Genomic DNA, 17,611 nt, shown 5'->3' on the forward strand with positions numbered 1-17,611 from the left:
GACCAGTGCTCCCCTTTCCACATCTACAGTGGTGTGTCATTTGTCTTCTGGTCTTAGCCATTCTGACTGGGGAAAGATGACATCTCGGTGCTGTTTCAATTTGTACTTTCCTGATATCAAAGAATGTTGAACATTTAATCAAACAAACAAAAATATTCTCGCTGGGAGGTGGTTGCACAGCTTTAATCCCAGTACTTGGGAGGCAGAGACAGGCAGATGTCTGTGAGTTCAAGGCCAGCCTGGTCTACCACAGCTAGTTCCAGGACAGTCAAGGATGATACACAGAGAAACCTTGTCTTGACAAAAAATAAAATTCTCAATCTTCTACATTTATTTATTTATTTATTTATTTATTTATTTATTTATTTATTTATTTATTTTGAGAACTCTATTAGTTTCATGTCCCAGTTTTTAACTGGGCTATTTGTTTTCTTGATGTTTAGTCCCCCCCCCCTTTTCTTCATATATTCTAGATACTAACACTGTCAGTTATACAAGTGGTAAAGGCTTTTTTTCCCATTCAGGCTGCCTCTTCACATGAACTATGGTATCCTTTGCTGAATGAGTGTTTTCTGAATGCTGTTTTTTAAGGCAATTGTGAATGCTATTGTTTCCCTGATTTCTTTCTTGACGTGTTTGCACACAGAAGGCAACTTTAATGCATTAATTTTGTATCCTGCTACTTTGATGAAAGTGTTCATCATCTGTAGTTTCCTTGTGGAGCCTTTAAGAATATGATTCTTTCATACATAGAATCATATCATTTTCAAATAAGATACTTTAGTGTCTTCCTTTTCTATTTTATCCCCTTTATCTCACCCACTTGTCTTGTGCTCTAGCCAAGACTTAAAGCACAATATTGAACAGAAATGGAGAGATGGAGTGCACATCCTAGTCTTGTTCCTTATGTTACTAGAAATACTTTTTCTCCATTTAGAATATGCTGCATTTGGTCTTATTGAATATTGCCTTTATTATGTTGAGAAATGTCCCTCATATCCCTAAAGTTTTCATAGCTTTCATCGATATTGTTGAAGGCCTTTACTGCACCTAATGAGGTGATTATGATTTTTCTATCCATTACTCTATTTATGTGGTATATTATGTTTATTGCTTTTATGTATGTTGAACCATCGCTGCATCTTTGTGATGAAGCCAACTGATTATGATGGATGATCTTTGTGATGTTTTCTTGAATTTTCTTAGCAAAGTTTTCATTGGAAATTTTTATGTCTATATTCATAAGGGAGGTTGGCCTATAATTTCTTTCATTTTTTTTTCTATTTTTAGTTTTTGTCTGGTTTTGGTATCAGGATAGTACTAGCTTTGTAAAGAGAATTTAGAAATGTTCCTTTCTTTTCAATTTGGGGGAACAGTTTGAGACACATTGCTGGCAAACTTCTACATAGAACTCACCTGGCTCTCTTTAGTTGGGAGATTTTCATTACTGTTCCCATCTCATTGTTGGTTATAGTCTATTTACATTATTTATTCAACCTTAATTAACTTTGGTAGATAATACAAATCTAGAAATTCATCTACTTCCTTTAAATTTTCCAATTTGGTGGGATTAAAAAAATTTTAAGTATAGCCTCATGATTTTCTGGGTTCCCACACTGTCTATAGCGATGTCTCCCTTTTATACCTAATTGTATCATTTAGAACTTTTCTCTTTTTTTGATCATTTGGCTAAAAGGCTGCCAATCTTATTAATTTTTTGGAAGATCTTGTTTTTGTTTTGTTTTGTTTTTGTTTTGTTTTTCAAGACAGGGTTTCTCTGCAGCTTTAGAGCCTGTCCTGGAGCTAGCTCTTGTAGACCAGGCTGGTCTCGAACTCACAGAAATCTGCCTGCCTCTGCCTCCCGAGTGCTGGGATTAAAGGCATGTGCCACCACCGCCTGGCAGGAAGATCTTACTGTTTCCTTGATTCTTTGTATATTTTGTTTTTGTTTCTATTTCATTTATTTTTATCCCTGAATTTCATTACCTCTTCCCATGCTTTTCTTGGGATGCAGGTTGTTTTTGTTTTCCCAAGGATAATAGCTGCATCATTAAGTTATTGACATCTCTCAAATTTTTTGATGTAAGAATTTAGTGCTATAATGAACTTTTTCATCTTAAGAGTTTCTTGTGTCCTATAGATTTGTGTAGGTTGTGTTTTCATTTTCATCAAGTCTAGGAATTATTAATTTCCTTATATTCTTCCATGACCCAAGTACTATTCAGTAATGTGTTGTTTAGTCTCCAAGTGTTTTTGTACTTTCTGAAGTTTCTATTGGTAGGCAGCTTTATTCCACTGTAGTCAGGTAGACTGAAAGATATTATTTCAATTTTTCTAAGTTTGTTGAGACTTGCTCTGTGTCCTAATATTTGATAAAATGTAGAGAACATTGCATGGTCTGCTGAGAAATGTGTTTCCTTAGTTTTTGCATAGGATGTTCTGTAGCTGTCCACTAGGTCCATTTACTTTGTGTTGTTAAACTCCAGTTAACTCCAGATGACTTTGACACCTGATCCTTCCACCTCTGCCTCCCAAGTGCTAGACGAACATGTCTGTACCATCAAGTTCAGCTTTTCCAGGCTCAGGTATTTTTACTATAGCAACAGGATACCAACCAAGAGTGAGCAACAAAAGCAGCAAGCTTTCATCTCACTTTCCTCATATCAAATCCTAAATCCCACTTTGTCACCACAAATGGTACCCACTTTGTCACCGCAGCTTGGCAGTATGTGAGCAGCATCAGGGAAGTCAGCAGAGATCCTGGCTGCTGTAAAACTCCACAAAGGTCATGGAAAATCCTTCCCGCCATCCCTTAGAGTCCCAACATGACTCTTTAACAAAGACCATGCCCCTTTCAAATTGTTCCCCTCCTGCCAAATGCTTCTACTCTATTCCCAGCAAGTGACAAGTACAACAACAGAAACCTGTCACTTTTGTATTTGTAATACTTGTCACTTAGAAAGTCACCTGGAGTTCATCCATGCAGCTGTACTCAACTATATTCCTTTGAATGGTCTAATATTTCCAACCCCTTGGAAAGTGGACAGATAAATCTAAAGATGTATAGGTGTCATACCATATGACAGGGCTAACAGATATATGAGGAAATGAGCTTTTCTCACTGGGCTGAGTCCCTCCTTACCCCACCTATCTGGTGTACACAAATTTGGCACACATTTATACACAGAGACTGTCTGAGGCGCGTCCCTGCTGCCCACTCCTCAGAGCTTCATCTCACTGGCTTCAGTGGCTTTTTTTTTTATACTTAAGTGGAGTAAGAATCCAACACTACCAAAAGAAGCACTGTTTCTCTTCTCATGTCACAGGGGACACAGAGCTGCCTGTGCTGGCAGCCACAGCATCCTCCAGCAGGATGAGCTCTGTAGCTAGCAACATCACAACCCCCAGAAACGCAGTTCATAGAAAAATCCCTGGGATGTAGAATGCACTTTATTTCAAAATTGTCATTGCACTTATGGATAAGGTCACTTAGGTCACAGGCAAACCATGGAGAAAGGATAAAAGACTTGACAGGAACACCTTATCCTCAGGGAGAGGAGAACCGACCACAGAACAGAATCCCATTGGTCTTAACATGCTGAATGAAGAAAAGGAAGGGGCGGTTGGCACAGAAACGGGGGGTGATCCTGGCACACCTCAACATCATGATGGCAGCTGTAGCAGCCGCAGCCTCTGTGCCCTCCTCATTGACCTCCACAAAGGACTTATGTACAACCTTGGACAGAGACAAGCCTTGCTTGGAAGATATTCCAGAAAAGTCTGCCCTGTCCTCAAAGGCATCAGTCATGCCCAGCTTGCACAGGAAGTCCTTCATGTCATAATTCTCCTCCAGTTTAAACCGTGGGAGGAAAACCTCCACCTCTTCTTCATCCATCATGTCCAGCCTCGTCCACTCTATGAAATTCTCATAAGTTATTTCCTTTTCCACCTAGAAGAGAGTTGGACACTTTAGGACAATGTTGTCACCCGGGGCACTTGAGACGATGGGGAAGCTCTACACTGCCCAGGGATGTGTGGCTTTAAGTTAATATAGTAGCTAGGAGGGGTAGGGTTCAGCTCAGTGGTGAGTGTTTGTCAAGCAGGCTCCAGGCTCTGGGTTCCACCCCAGCCTCACAAATGAATGGAAGATAAAAACATGGTCATGGGAGCCAAGGAGAGTCACCCCTGCAGAAACACAAATGCCACTCTTTCTCCCTCACAGTTCCATCAAGGTCTCATGATCCTTACCGTTTTCAGTTCAACATGCTCATCTGGAAGCATGATGATCATGTTCAGCTCATTGCCAGCATAGGGAAGCAACAGAATCTTGGTGAATATATCTCCAATATAGGTTGTTTTGAAGGTAGACTTCTTAAACATCATTTGCACAGGTTTCTCCTCATTCTGTGAAGGAGAGACAAATATTAAGTTGAAAGGAGACACAAGTAACACATGGGGCAGATTCAATCAAGGAAGACACTGCAACAGGAATACTTGCCTTTTTATTATATTATAAATATATGAGTGTCCAGCCTGAATGTATGTATGTGTACCACCTGACTACGTGCATTTAGTGCCTGCGTATTTCAGAAGAGGGTGTCAAATCCCCCTGGAACTGGAGTGATGGATGGTTATGAGACACCAGTATGGTACTGGATTCGAACTCTGATTCTCTTCAAGAACATGTGTTTCTAATTGACCAGCCATCTCTCCTGCCTTAGGTACATTTACTTAAACTGACTTCTGTAGTACTTTATCAGCCTCTCAAACACTTGCTTAGACCTTACATGTCCCCCAAAGCCCCTTCTTCAAGGCTTGGTCCTCAGGTGTGCTAGACTGAGAGGAGATAGAATTCTGTTTGTTTGAGACAAAGTCTCACTATGTAGTCCTAGTTGGCCTAAAATTGCTACACAGGTCAGCTGGCCTTGAAGTCAGAGAGCTACCTGCTTCTGCCTCCCAAGTATTGATTAAAGGTATGCACAATCATGCCTGGCATAGGAGTAGAATCTCCTAAGAGGTGGGCATGGAGGGAGGTGTTTATGTCATTAGGATGTGCCCTTGAAAGGAATTGTGGGATCCTGGACTTTTTCCTTTTTCTCACTTCCTAACCTTGGAGTGAGCCATTTTACTCCAGCACCTGCTCCTAGAATCCCATTCCAGCACTTTCAAAACAGGCCCCAAAACAATGGGTTCATCTCATCACAGACTTAAACTTCTAACACTGAGTCAAGTAAGCCCTGTCTCTTATTGAGTTGGCCAACTCCACACTTTAGTGTCAGAAAGCTGACCGGCCCACTCTCTAAACACCTGTGATGTCCTGGGCCAACATTCTTTTCTCTTGGGGTCTCATTCATTCTCATCACTTTGAACAAAATTCCCAAATTCACTGTTCCAGCCAGGACTTCTCCCTAAACTCAGAAATATATTTTATACACGTTTTGACTCCTGCATGTTGGTATTCCTTTGTTGACTGTCCCTTGTAAATATAACCAAAATCTGACTTTGTTTTTAAACCTCCACCTGAATAAGCATAACCCTGGGATACAGTGATGACCTCTTTGTTACTGATCCCAGCACAGCGGCCATAGGTCCTAGCACAATGCAAGTGAGCCACACTACTGTGTACCACTCTAGCAGGAACAATAGTAAATGAAAGTCCTTAAAACAGCCCTGACTAGAGAAAAGAGCACACACTGCTTACTATTCTGCTCCACTCTCTCTTCTTTCATCCACTAAATCACTGGACTATTTATAGTACTGAGGTTAACTAGATTAAGCCCCTTTCTGCCCAGTGAACTGGTCTCAAACCTGGAACCTTCCTCATATGCCCTGCTGTCTGCTCATACACCATCTTCTCAGTGAAGTTCCTCAGTAGCTCTCCACTGAAACCACACCCAAGTACAGGATTTTGCCACCTCCTCTATATGAATGCCCCCTGACCAAAGAATGGATAAGAAAAATGTAGTACATTTACACAATGGAATACTACACGGCAGAAAAAAAATAATGATATCTTGAATTTTGCAGGCAAATGGATGGAGCTAGAAAACATCATTTTGAGTGAAGTAATCCAGACCCAGAAAGACAATTATCACATGTATTCACTCATAAGTGGTTTTTAAACATAAAGCAAAGAAAACCAGCCCACAAATCACAATCCCAGAGAACTTAGACCACAATGAGGACACTAAGAGAAACAAACATAGACCTAATCTACTTGGGTAGTAGAAAAAGGACAAGATCTCCTGAATAAATTGGGAGCATGGGGACCTTGGGAGAGGGTTGAAGGGGAGTGGAGAGGCAGGGAGGGAAGGAGAAAAATGTAGAGCTCAATAAAAAATCAATTAAAAAATAAAAAGAATGGGAAAGGTCTCAGAAAAAGGCTTCTTACTCTCAGCCCTATGTCCTTCCCCATGGACTGCTGCATCAGGTCAAAGTCCTGGTGTGAGCATGAGGACAAAGGTCCCATGATAACGGTGGTAGAGCAGAAAAGGAGAGTCAGTTCCCAAGAGCATCACCCAGAGCAGGAAGCCCTAGGCTCCACCCATTTCCTGCCTTTCAGGTGAATGATGAATCTGTGTGCTGTCAACTATAGTCATCAAGGGTTTCTCTTGCTTGCAGCTGAAGGGAGTTCTAATGTACATTTTGTCAATGACTGATTCCAAAGACAGTAGTACTTTAATCAGGGGGAAAAAAGAACAGTTTTTTAAAGAATAAATCTTGAAATATAATGCATTTCCTGAAAAACTAGAGGTACAATACCAAGTTTGTCTGGAAGATCTACGGTCTGGTTAATGATCCAAAATGTGATGTAATTAATTTGTTTTGTCAGTCTAGCAGTGTGTGCAGTGAGACACACACACACACACACACAGAGAGAGAGAGAGAGAGAGAGAGAGACAGAGAGACAGAGAGACAGAGAGACAGAGACAGAGAAAGAGACTGACTAGATATGGTTACAAAAAAGGGGGGGGGGAACCAGCAAATAACATACTCCAACCAGGAAGAGGTTGAATGTAGAGTCTATCCCATATAAACATCCTTTGTGTGATTGTCTATAGGCAAAAATCTGTGCTTCTACCATAAACCAAAACTGAATTTCACACACTGCTTAAGTGTTTACTGAGCACCGACCACGAGCCAGGCATTCATTAGACAGGTGTCTGCCCTCTGCTGTTTTCCCAGCAGGGTGAGAATGGTAATTTTCCCACTGCAATGTTTTGTGGCACCAGCTGCAGTTGTGGTCCTCTGAAGGAGGGAGAAGACACGAGACAGCACTTCTAGGAAGACACGGAAAAGAAAGGACTGCACACCACTGAAGGGATCTCCAGGAATGCGCTGCTTTCAGGGACATCTGGAGTTCAGACCTTCCCATCTCCAGAGCCATATGACAGACTGTTTCAAGTACACGGCAGAGCTCTGACATCAGGTTTGGCCTCAGCAGCTGCCAGTGACACCATGACCAGTGGCAGAAGCAGGGCCATGTAGACTGCGGGCACCAGTGACAACAGCCAGAAGGAAAGGGGAAGAGAAAGGCCTCAAAGATGAGAGAGGGAGTTCTAGCTGCAGAGCTGCCCAGAGACATGAGGGGCATGGGCTACAGAAAGCAGCCTCCTTGTGTTTCAGAAGCCAATGTGAACAGAGGACCTTCCAGGAGTCTCCTCTGTTACTGTCTGTGTTTACCTTGGTGACTTTGAAAGGCATCTCCCGGGTGTCCTCTTTGTTAAACTGTTTCTCCCAGTTTCCTTTAAAGTAGATGGCATTTACAAGGACCAGCAGAGTGTCTGAATTCACCGCACCTGGAGACAGCAACTCTTGGATTTTATCTGAAAGAAAGAATTTAAAAAAAAAAAAAAAGAATTAAAAAACATGGCAGTTGGTTGAGAATGGTTTCCATAAGCTCATATATTTGAATGCTTGGTCCCAGTTAATGCAATTATTTGGAAAGGATTAGAAAGTTTGGCCTTGTTGGGGAAGGTATGTGGCTGGGGTGGTCTTTCAGATTTCAAGAGCCCACAGCAGGCCCAGTTTCTCTCTCTGCCTGCTGTCTGTGGATCAGGATGTAAGCTGTCACTGCTCCAGCACCAGGCCTGCCGGTTCCCTGCCGTGATGACCATAAACTAACCCTTCTAAGACTGTAAGCAAACCAATTTATAAGGATTGCTTTAGTCATGGTGTCTCTTCACAGGAGTAAAACAATGGCGAAGACAAGACCCAGTGAGCTAACAGCGTTGGCTGACACACGCAAAGGGCACCACCTCCTGCTCTGGTCAGGAGCATGGATAAAAAATTTCACTTTCTCTCAAAATAGCAGGACATTTGTACTTAAAGCAACAACCCTGGCATCAACAAGACATCATTTTTGCTCCTGAAGATTTAGTTTATTAACGTGTGTGTGTGTGTGTGTGTGTGTGTGTGTGTGTGTGTGTGTGTGTGTGACAGGCATGTTGATGTCCATAGAGGCCAAAAGTGTTAGATCCCCTGGAACTGAAATTATAAGAAGTTAGTATAGATGCCGGAAACCGATTCAGCACCTCTGCAAAAGCAGTCTGGGTTCTTAACTGCTGAGCCACCTCTCCAGTTCAAAGACATTTAACTGCTGAGCCACCTCTCTAGCATCAAAGTCAAACTCCTTAAAAAAAAATTTCAGAAAAAAATAAGCCCAAAAGGTTCTGGTAAGAAAAACTTCATCACTGAAATAAACACATAAAGTTAATGCTGGACAGGCAGTTAGAATTTAAAGCAACACTTGAGCTGGAAAGACACAATTTGTGCCTACAATTTTAAGAGAGGAACTTTAGACTGTTTCAACATAGACTGGTTACAAATTCAAATTTTAAAAATATTTGAATAGATATATTTATCTTGATCTGAACATTAGAGAATGCATATTAAAAATTATATAGAATCTTGTCAACATGCATATCTATGTATTAGCTTAAAAATAAATTGAAAGTAGAATAGCAGTTATAAAATGGACCTTATGCTTGGCAGTGGGGGTACATGCCTTTAATCCCAGCAATTGAGAGGCAGAGGCAGGCAGATCTCAATGAGTTCAAGGCCAGCCTGGTCTACAAAGCGAGTTCAAGGACAGTGAGGACTGTTACAGAGAAAACCTGTCTCGAAAAAACAAAAATAAAAAAGACCTTTTAATCTACAAACACAGGTAAATGGGGGTTTAGCCCAGCACCTACAGCCATGCTACATAACTACAGAAGGAAGCATCACCCCCAGACAAGAAAGAGCTACAGACCTAGAATGAAAGCATTCTGTGTTCTTTGTAAAAACCTTTGAAAAAAAAATAAGAAACAGAGGGAGGGACGGTTGGAGGGAGGAAGCGAGGATCGGAGAGACTGCAGGTTGGTAGGTTTTCCAAGAGGTGTATCAATTATTGGGAGACATCACAGAGTCACTGTTAAGAGCAAGGGAAAGTCAGGTGGAGTAACATATTTAGTCCCATCACTGGGAGCCAGGTTGAGTTTGAAGCCAACCTAATCTATACAGTAGGCTGTAAGTCACCAGTGCTACAGAGTGAGCCACTCTGTCTTTTAAATATTAAGGAACAGGAAAAAGCTATGCAAAGTGTTAGACATGATCTTACTGCCTGACTGTGGGCTAGGGGGAAAAACTGCCAACAGGTACAGCTTTCTGAACAAGCAACAGCCAAAATACTCAAATACATGTTGAACCCAAGGTGCTCATGGCAGTAATTCCCATCTTGCTTCATACCACTTCACTGTGGCCTTGGTTATGAGCACACATAAGCATTTTGTACGGTGCATGGCATTGTGTTATCCTATAGAATGCAATGCCATCAAACACTGCATAAAGTATCTGAGCTCTTATTTAAAATAATGTTAGGAATACAGTGTTTGTGGTCTACACAAAAGTTTTCTACTCATATAAAGACAGAATAGCTTCATTAGGAAAGATAGACTTTCACTCTTCTTGTACTCATTCTCATTGTGTAAGAATCAAATTATTACATTTTTTGGGAGATGAAGAAATAATTGGATGGTAAAATTTCATATAGCACCCACATCAGGTGGCTCACAACTGCCTGTAACTCCAATTTCAGAGGACTTGGCACTCTCTGGCCTCTGCAAGCACCTGCAGGCATAAGATGCATATAAATGTTTGTAGGCATGTACACATACAAATAAAGACATTTTATAAGCTTTAATTCATTATATCTTTGGATTGTGTTATGAAGGTAAACTCTTCTACCTCATTGGTATGTGATTTTTGCTTCATCTTTAATTATAACAAAATATATGTACATCACAACTATTTTAAAACATATTTCTATAGATTTATTATCTAAATGTATACCTGTTTTATACACTGTACAAAGTTACATAAAAATTTCTCAGGCCAAAAGGAGTTGTGATGGGTGGTTTAAGACCTCCAATTTAGGAGTTGGGCATGGTAGTGCACACCTTTAATCCCAGTACTCAGGAGGCAGAGACAAGAGGATCCCTGAGTTCAAGCCCAGCCTGGTCTACAGAGTGAGTTTCAGGAAGCCAGGGCTACAGGGAGAAACCATGTCCCGAAAGAAAGGAAAAAACAGAAAAAGAGTTCTGATATGTGATTTAGGGTTGAAGATGCAGATCAATGTTAGAGTACTTTGCCTAGCATACGCAAGACCTTGGTTTCAATTCCCAGGCATTCAAAAAGAAGTCCTGATTTAAAGACCAAAGGCCATCATTGTTTACATGTGAAGCCCTTGTGAAGGCATGAACAATATGACTGTCAACAATAGACTGCAAAGCCAGGAATGATGATGCATTCCTTTAATCCTAGCACTGGAGAGGCAAAGGGAGGTGGATCTCTGAGTATGAAGCCAGTTTGGTCTACACAGTAAGACCCTGTCTCAAATAAACAAATAAAAAATAGGCTAGAAACAGAGAGTTGGCCTGGCAGGTAAAGGTGCCTGCTAACAACCCTAAGGAACTGAGTAGAATCCCTAGGACCCAGAAGTAGAAAGAGAAAACCAATTCCCGTGAGTTGTCCTGACTGCAGGTGCAGACAGATGAACACAACACTTAATAAACACACAATCAAACACACACCTTTCAAAAGGAGGCTAACTGCTTAACAGGGACCTGGCTGTAGTTCAGGGGCCCAGGTCCTGCTCAGCATGCTCAGGACCCTGGATTCAAGTCCCAGCTCTGAAAACAAACAGAACAGAACAACTCTGTGTTCACCTTCTGTCTTTTTGGCCACCCAGGTGTTGATGTGCTGTCGGGACTGCTCAGTATCACCCTTAAAGTCCAGCTCTTCCATCTCTGCTTCGTAGAACTTGCGGCAGGAATCTTTAAAAGACTGAGACAGAGCAACACGATTACACAGCCACGAAAGTGATCAGCACCGACAGTCTCCATCCTTGATGCACAAAAGCAGAAAAGCAAATTTTTATGATGTACAGATGTGACTTGCAAATGAATACGTGGGAGGAATATAAAATCCAGCCTTCCTGCATCCAGCTTCCTTTAACCACAGTTTATTAATGAGGTAAGATGGTGGTTGGTGGACCGAGTACCACTGAAAAGCATGATGAACAGCTGGATCCTGTAGCTGAGGCTCCAGGAGGTAACCGGGACTTGCTCAGATGCAGTACTTATGCGGCTGTCACTCTCATAGAGCACCACAAGGGCAGAGTGAGGCTTAACCCCACGAGAGCTACAGCATCTCTGCACTGTGCACAGGCTGGACCTTCTACCGCAGTTTTCCGTGTTAACAGAAATACAAAAGTGCATCATTCGAAATAGTGTCACCTAAAGCCTCAGAACACCAGGGAATGGCCATGGAAGCTATAAAACTGAATGTTTCATTTTAATTTATTTTACTTCATGATATGGAATTTGAATAGCTATGTGACCCTAGTCACCATCTCAGGAAGGTCATTTTCAGGGAGTGAGCAATTCACAAAACACAGTGCATGTTGGGATGGGGTTCAGTGGTGCAACCCGGAAGTGGAGGACCAGCCTGGCAAGCACAAGGTCTTAAAGGGAACCAGTCACCAGAACCAGAAGACAAACAGAAGTTCGAGCCATTTGCTGAAATGTTCTGTAAAATGGCAATGGCGTTGATGACACCACACTCTGCCATGTTGTTGCAACAGAGAACTGCATGCAGTGTAAATGGGCTGAGACTCCCTCTGTGCTGACAGTGTATATGGAATGACTTCTTAATATTTCTATGAAACAACTCGTCTCTTGACTACATATTTAATCCCTCTTTGAGAGAACTGTTTTTATTTTTCATTTGTGTATTTATGTGTGTACACATAAATCCATGCCCACATGTGTATGTCTGGATACAAGCACATATGTGTGCAAGTGTTGTGAAGTCTCAGTTAGAAAGTGACCTGAAGTTTCTTTCTCAAGAGCTCTCTCTGTACCTTATTTTCTGAGACAGCCTCTCACTGAACCTGGAGCTCGCAATGCTGCTGGCCAGGCTGCCCAGTACCCTCCAGGAATCCACCCCTCTTTTTATCCCGCAGTACTAAGGTGGCAGACATGAAACTTCATGTTGGGTTTCTATGTGGGTGCTGAGGAGCTAAACTTGGGTCTTCATGCTTTCATACCAGTCATTTTGTTTACCAAAAGAGCTCTCTCTCCAGAACCTGAGGAAACAGAATTATGATAGAGGATTTCAACAGCACAGTCTGGGTAGCAGCTGTGTGGCCTTAGCAGAGCTAGTTCTCTACACTTCCTCAACCACTGTAAATGAGAAGATAGCAGTGGCTATACCTCAAGGATCACCAATAGTTCTGGATAATTATTTTATTATTTAAAATGTGTGTGTGTGTGTGTGTGTGTGTGTATGAGTACTATGCCTACATGTATATCAGTGTACCATGTGTACCTCTGTTCTCCAAGGCCCAAAAAGAGCTTAAGATTTCTCACAGCTGTAATTACAGAAGTTTGTGAGCAACTAGAAATAGGACCTGAGTTCCACTCAGGAATTTTCAGGTTTCTGATTTTTTTAGATTTAGTGGTGCTGAACTTGAGTATGTAAAAAAATAATAAAAGTTTCCAATCTCAAGATCAAAATTTGAAAGACTAAAGTTGTACAAGCCCCTGACAGGAATAGAAAGGAACACTCTGCTAGTATCTCTGGCCATTTGGGAGAGCAATGAGCAATACATCTTCTCTCTACAACTGTATCTGATGCTAACACCTGCTCATGGACATGAAAGCGCATTCAGTAACTCACTGTTGGTGATGGCTCACTGTGTCACCAGATATCTACACTCAGGACTATCCGATGATGAACAATAATGCTGAGCACTGCCTGGGCTGTGGGTCAGTGGGAGAGCTGGGGCTTAGATATCTGGAGACCCTGGGTGCTACCTCTCACACCAACAATAACAGTAAAAATACTGAAACAAAGTGACTCGATACTGAGATTCGGAGAAGGAAAGAAAAGACACATAAAAATATACACATAAGCCGGGCGGTGGTGGCGCACGCCTTTAATCCCAGCACTCGGGAGGCAGAGGCAGGCGGATCTCTGAGTTCGAGGTCAGCCTGGTCTACAAGAGCTAGTTCCAGGACAGGCTCTAGAAACTATGGGGAAACCCTGTCTCGAAAAAAACAAAAACAAAAACAAAAAAATATATATACACATAAGAAAATTCTCACCAACTAAATTTCTGTATGTGCAGAACACACACATCACCCTATATGAAAATCTCTTATTTGTGAAGGGGCAGAGGGAGAGGACGGCTCCTGCTGAGACAGTCTGTACAGTAAGAATATACTCACATGTCATTCCAAAGCATGTAAACAAACACAGAACCACATTAGTGGACAAGGTAGTAGGGTGAATCCTTAGCTTCTGAGGACCTGCGTACCACATGATACTTACTGCTAGAAGGTCACAAGTCTTCTCTCCGAAGAGCTTATTGGCTGTTTTGAGCAAGTACTGTGTGCCAGACTTGTTCACTTCGGTGAGAAGTGACTGGAAGCCCTGGTGGACATCTCCATCGCCATTGCTGCTGCATTTCTCCAAAGAGAGTGCCTGAAATCAACAGATTAAAACACAGCTTCAGCAGGCCCAGCTATAGGGAATGAGTCAACACTAAACCCATCCTCAAAATCTTATAGATCCTTCCTGCCACTCAAAGAACCACGCAATCAGAGAAGAAAGTACCTAAATTGAAGGAGTAATAGGATCAAAACTGTGTCTTAGGAAGTAAGATCTGGGAGCAACATAGATTGTGAATTGGAAAGGGACAAAAGAAAAAGTGAGCATGAAGGTCGCTGTCAAAGTGTTCAGCCATCACTTCGGATGATGCCCTTGAGCTCCCAAAGGCACATCCCCATGGGACTGAGAGAGGCACTCCTAAACCCATCATTGACCAACAGACTTGTTTGTTCTAAGACAAGGTCTCATGTTTCCCAGGCTGGCCTCAAACTCACTATATAGCTGAGGCTAACCCTAAATTCCCAATCCTCCTGCTTCTAATTTCTCAAGTACTAGGATTTCAGAAAGGTACCATGCAGCCCAACTAGCAGTAGCAGCATTTCTTTAAGCATGCCGGCATTTCCAATCTCTGGCTTTCATTAATATTTTAATTTTTATTCTATTACTGATTAGTGACTTTACTAGACAAAGTGTTTACAGGTAAAAATCTACTCCACCCAAGAACTTTGATTTCACATTTCCAAAGTATCCTTCCTTATCTTTCCACTAGTTAATACTAACTTTCTCTGTACTCTCTTTGACAAAGTTTTGGTTCTCACAAGTGCTTATTTTATGAACTTTGATACTGGCAAATGATTTAAAACAAAACAACCCTTTTTGTCCATGCAAAGTTGTATATGCCTATAATCTCAGCCCTTGGGAGGGGACGTAGAAACAGAAGGGCCAGAAGTTCAATGTCATCTTCCACTACATATAGAGCTGGAGGCTAACCTGGGTAATAGGAGTTTCTGATGATAATAATAATAATAATAATAATAATAATAATAATAAAGAAAAATAAAAAAGCAAACTCACAAATTAAAAAAAAAGTACCTAGACTGTTCCCTCTCTAGGATCCTCCCCTGAACTGTGTCAGCCCTGGTCTGAGCAGACACATTACGGCCCTTCACAAGCCCAGCTCTTCATGTCCACTAACTGTGCTCTGGCTTCAAGCACGGCTACCAGCCAGACCTGCTAAAACTCAAGTGCAGCCAGTTCTGACCTCAGATCACGCTGTGTCCTCCCTGCTCTAGAGTCTGGACTGGACCCAGCAGTGTCTGCCCAACAGAATGTAGGAGAGGGACCCTGTTCTAGGCCTGGGTTTAAAAGGCCTGGCAGCTGCCACATTTATAATCTTATTTCCAGGCACCATGGTGGAAGGAAATCCAAGTCATCCTGCAGGAGGCCACCTGGAACATTCTGGAGTAACTGCACCAAGTACAGCAGCTTGAAAGAGAAGCAAGACCCCAGCCAACAGTGAGCACCTGGGTGCCAGACAGTTACAATTCCATAGACCTTCGAAGCCTCTGAAAACGCTATGCAAATGACTTCAGCTGCTCCCAGAGGAAACAGGTAAACTGCCTACAGTGGCTGTAATAGCTTGGAATTAAAAGAGAAGGGGAGAGTGTAAACTGAAGGCAAGTCTGTATGCCCTAACTCTCTTCAGGCTGAGAAAACAACAACACAGTATGTGTTGTAAAAACAAAAAGGTGCTGCAAAGAATTAATCCAGAAAGCAAAGTCATAGCCCAAGGTAGTCTCCTCCTCGAATGCCAGGACAGCCTGTCTCTAGTTCAGAAACCTCTGTAGCTAAAGCACTCGGTCCAAGAGGAGCCCTAATGGACATGACCCTGGCCTTCCAGTCAAGGCTGACCCACTCGAGAATTCCTTACCTGTGAAAAAGCTAAAATTCATTAGGGCCAGAGAGAAAACAGTGGCATCACAGAGGACCCTGGTGCCACCCTTTGGTGTTTTACTCAAGCTAACCCTCACTTCCATACTGTGAGCACCGAGGAGTCAGTGATAGGGCCCTAACAGGTATAGATGCCTCCTTCCTCTCAAGTCTCCAACCATGGCCCTCAGCCATTTCATTCCATTTGCTCCTCAAGATGGATTTTTTCTTGAGACTGAGAATGTGGAGGACCAGCTCGACTGACAGTTCGTAGTATTTAGCTGCTGAGAAATGGTGCCGCTTACCTGAACCATCTGGCTTGCAGTATTTCCCTTTGCCCCCATGAAGACCATGGCCAGGGCTGAGGAGATGCTCATGGGTGAGAAAAACAGATTTTTCAAGCTGTCTTCACCCAGGATTTTCAAAAGGTTTAAGGCAAAGGTGCCGTTGGCTTCCCGAAGAAGATCCATGATAGCCAGCCTGGAATGAGGAATTGAAATCAGTATCACATACATACGGGCTGAATCTTCACTCTCATTCACACAGAGATGCTGGGGCTCCGTGAACAAAGGGGAAATGCCCACCTGGAAAGTAAAGGGACTTGCAGGAAGTGATACCGTCCTGCTGGGCTAACTCGGGTCAGTGCCTGACCCACCAGCCAGGATGTCCCCAAATGCAGCAGTGCAGCCTGGGAGCAGGCAGCTCTAGAAGCAGGGCCTGGCAGCTCTGACTTGATCTGAATGCAGCTGTCAAATTCTTTTTCCCCAGTTAGATGGTACAACAGTTCTATGATTTCCCATCAGCTCCCCTGATGCTGGGAGCTCAGAGCATGGGAAAGGGAAGTAACAGGCTGCAGGAAAGAGAAGGTACCCAGTTTTAGTGATGAGAACAGAATACACAGCACAGCTTTACAGCTACAGCTGTAGTCAGCTGATCAAAGAACCCAAAGACACCCAGGTTCCAAACCCTGCAACCTGGGAAAGTGTCTTCACCCTGGAAGAGACTTTGCAGTAAGGATTATGGATCTTAAAATGAAATACCTTGCACAATTCAAATAGTGACTAAATGGAATCACATACGGCCTTATAAAAGAGAGATGTTAATTGGAAGATAGGCAAGAAGAAATTAATTCAGAGGAATGGGTTCTTTAGAACAAAGAACTGTGGCCAGTCATGATACTTGCAATCACAGTTCTGGGGAAGCTATGGAAGAATGCTCTCTATTTCAAGACTGGCTGGAATGCAAATGGAGAGAAAGAGTGGGTTGAGGGAAGATATCAGTACAAAAGATTTTAATTGAGAATAGCAAAGGAACACAAACCGGTAGTGACAGTGTAACAATCCAAGGCACAGTAAGGAGACCACATAAACTCCCAGAGACCAAGAGGTGTCCAGGCAAATCTGACTTTATTACCAGGCTTATTTTAGTGGTTTCCAGGAGGCATTCATATCCACAGTCATGCATTCTACTCTTCTTTCGTTATATGGATGTTTCATATCAAGTAGTATTTATTGGCCACATGAGTGACAGGACTGTTAGACCTTTGCTCTGTGAATACTATATAGTTCATACCTCTTCACATATACCATCTGCTCTGGGCCCAAACATATTCTTGTTTTGCTATTTATTCCCTTATTTTGATGCAACACACTGTATAACTTCTTTCTAAGGAAGAATACAGCCATTCTGGTTTCTTGAACATCTGATTATTCTTCCATGCCACTGAGTTCGAGAGGATCTATGAAAG

General features: G+C 42.3%; 2 protein-coding genes across 2 annotated transcripts in view; both read right to left on the minus strand.

Moving 5' to 3' along the window:
- Positions 1–17,611, minus strand: part of LOC119816685 (serpin B6-like) — a 120,992-nt gene that overhangs the window by 38,284 nt on the left and 65,097 nt on the right. The window lies entirely within an intron of this gene.
- LOC119816684 (serpin B6) lies at positions 3,433–16,364 on the minus strand. The gene is made up of 6 exons (XM_038333544.2): positions 16,170–16,364; positions 13,876–14,028; positions 11,208–11,325; positions 7,684–7,826; positions 4,249–4,404; positions 3,433–3,949 (listed from the first exon to the last, which is right to left on the minus strand). The coding sequence occupies exons 1-6, from the start codon at positions 16,332–16,334 to the stop codon at positions 3,548–3,550; spliced, it is 1,137 nt and encodes a 378-aa protein (XP_038189472.1). The 5' UTR covers positions 16,335–16,364; the 3' UTR covers positions 3,433–3,547.

Source organism: Arvicola amphibius, chromosome 6 (genome assembly GCF_903992535.2).
Source record: "Arvicola amphibius chromosome 6, mArvAmp1.2, whole genome shotgun sequence".
Classification (NCBI taxonomy): domain Eukaryota; kingdom Metazoa; phylum Chordata; class Mammalia; order Rodentia; family Cricetidae; genus Arvicola; species Arvicola amphibius.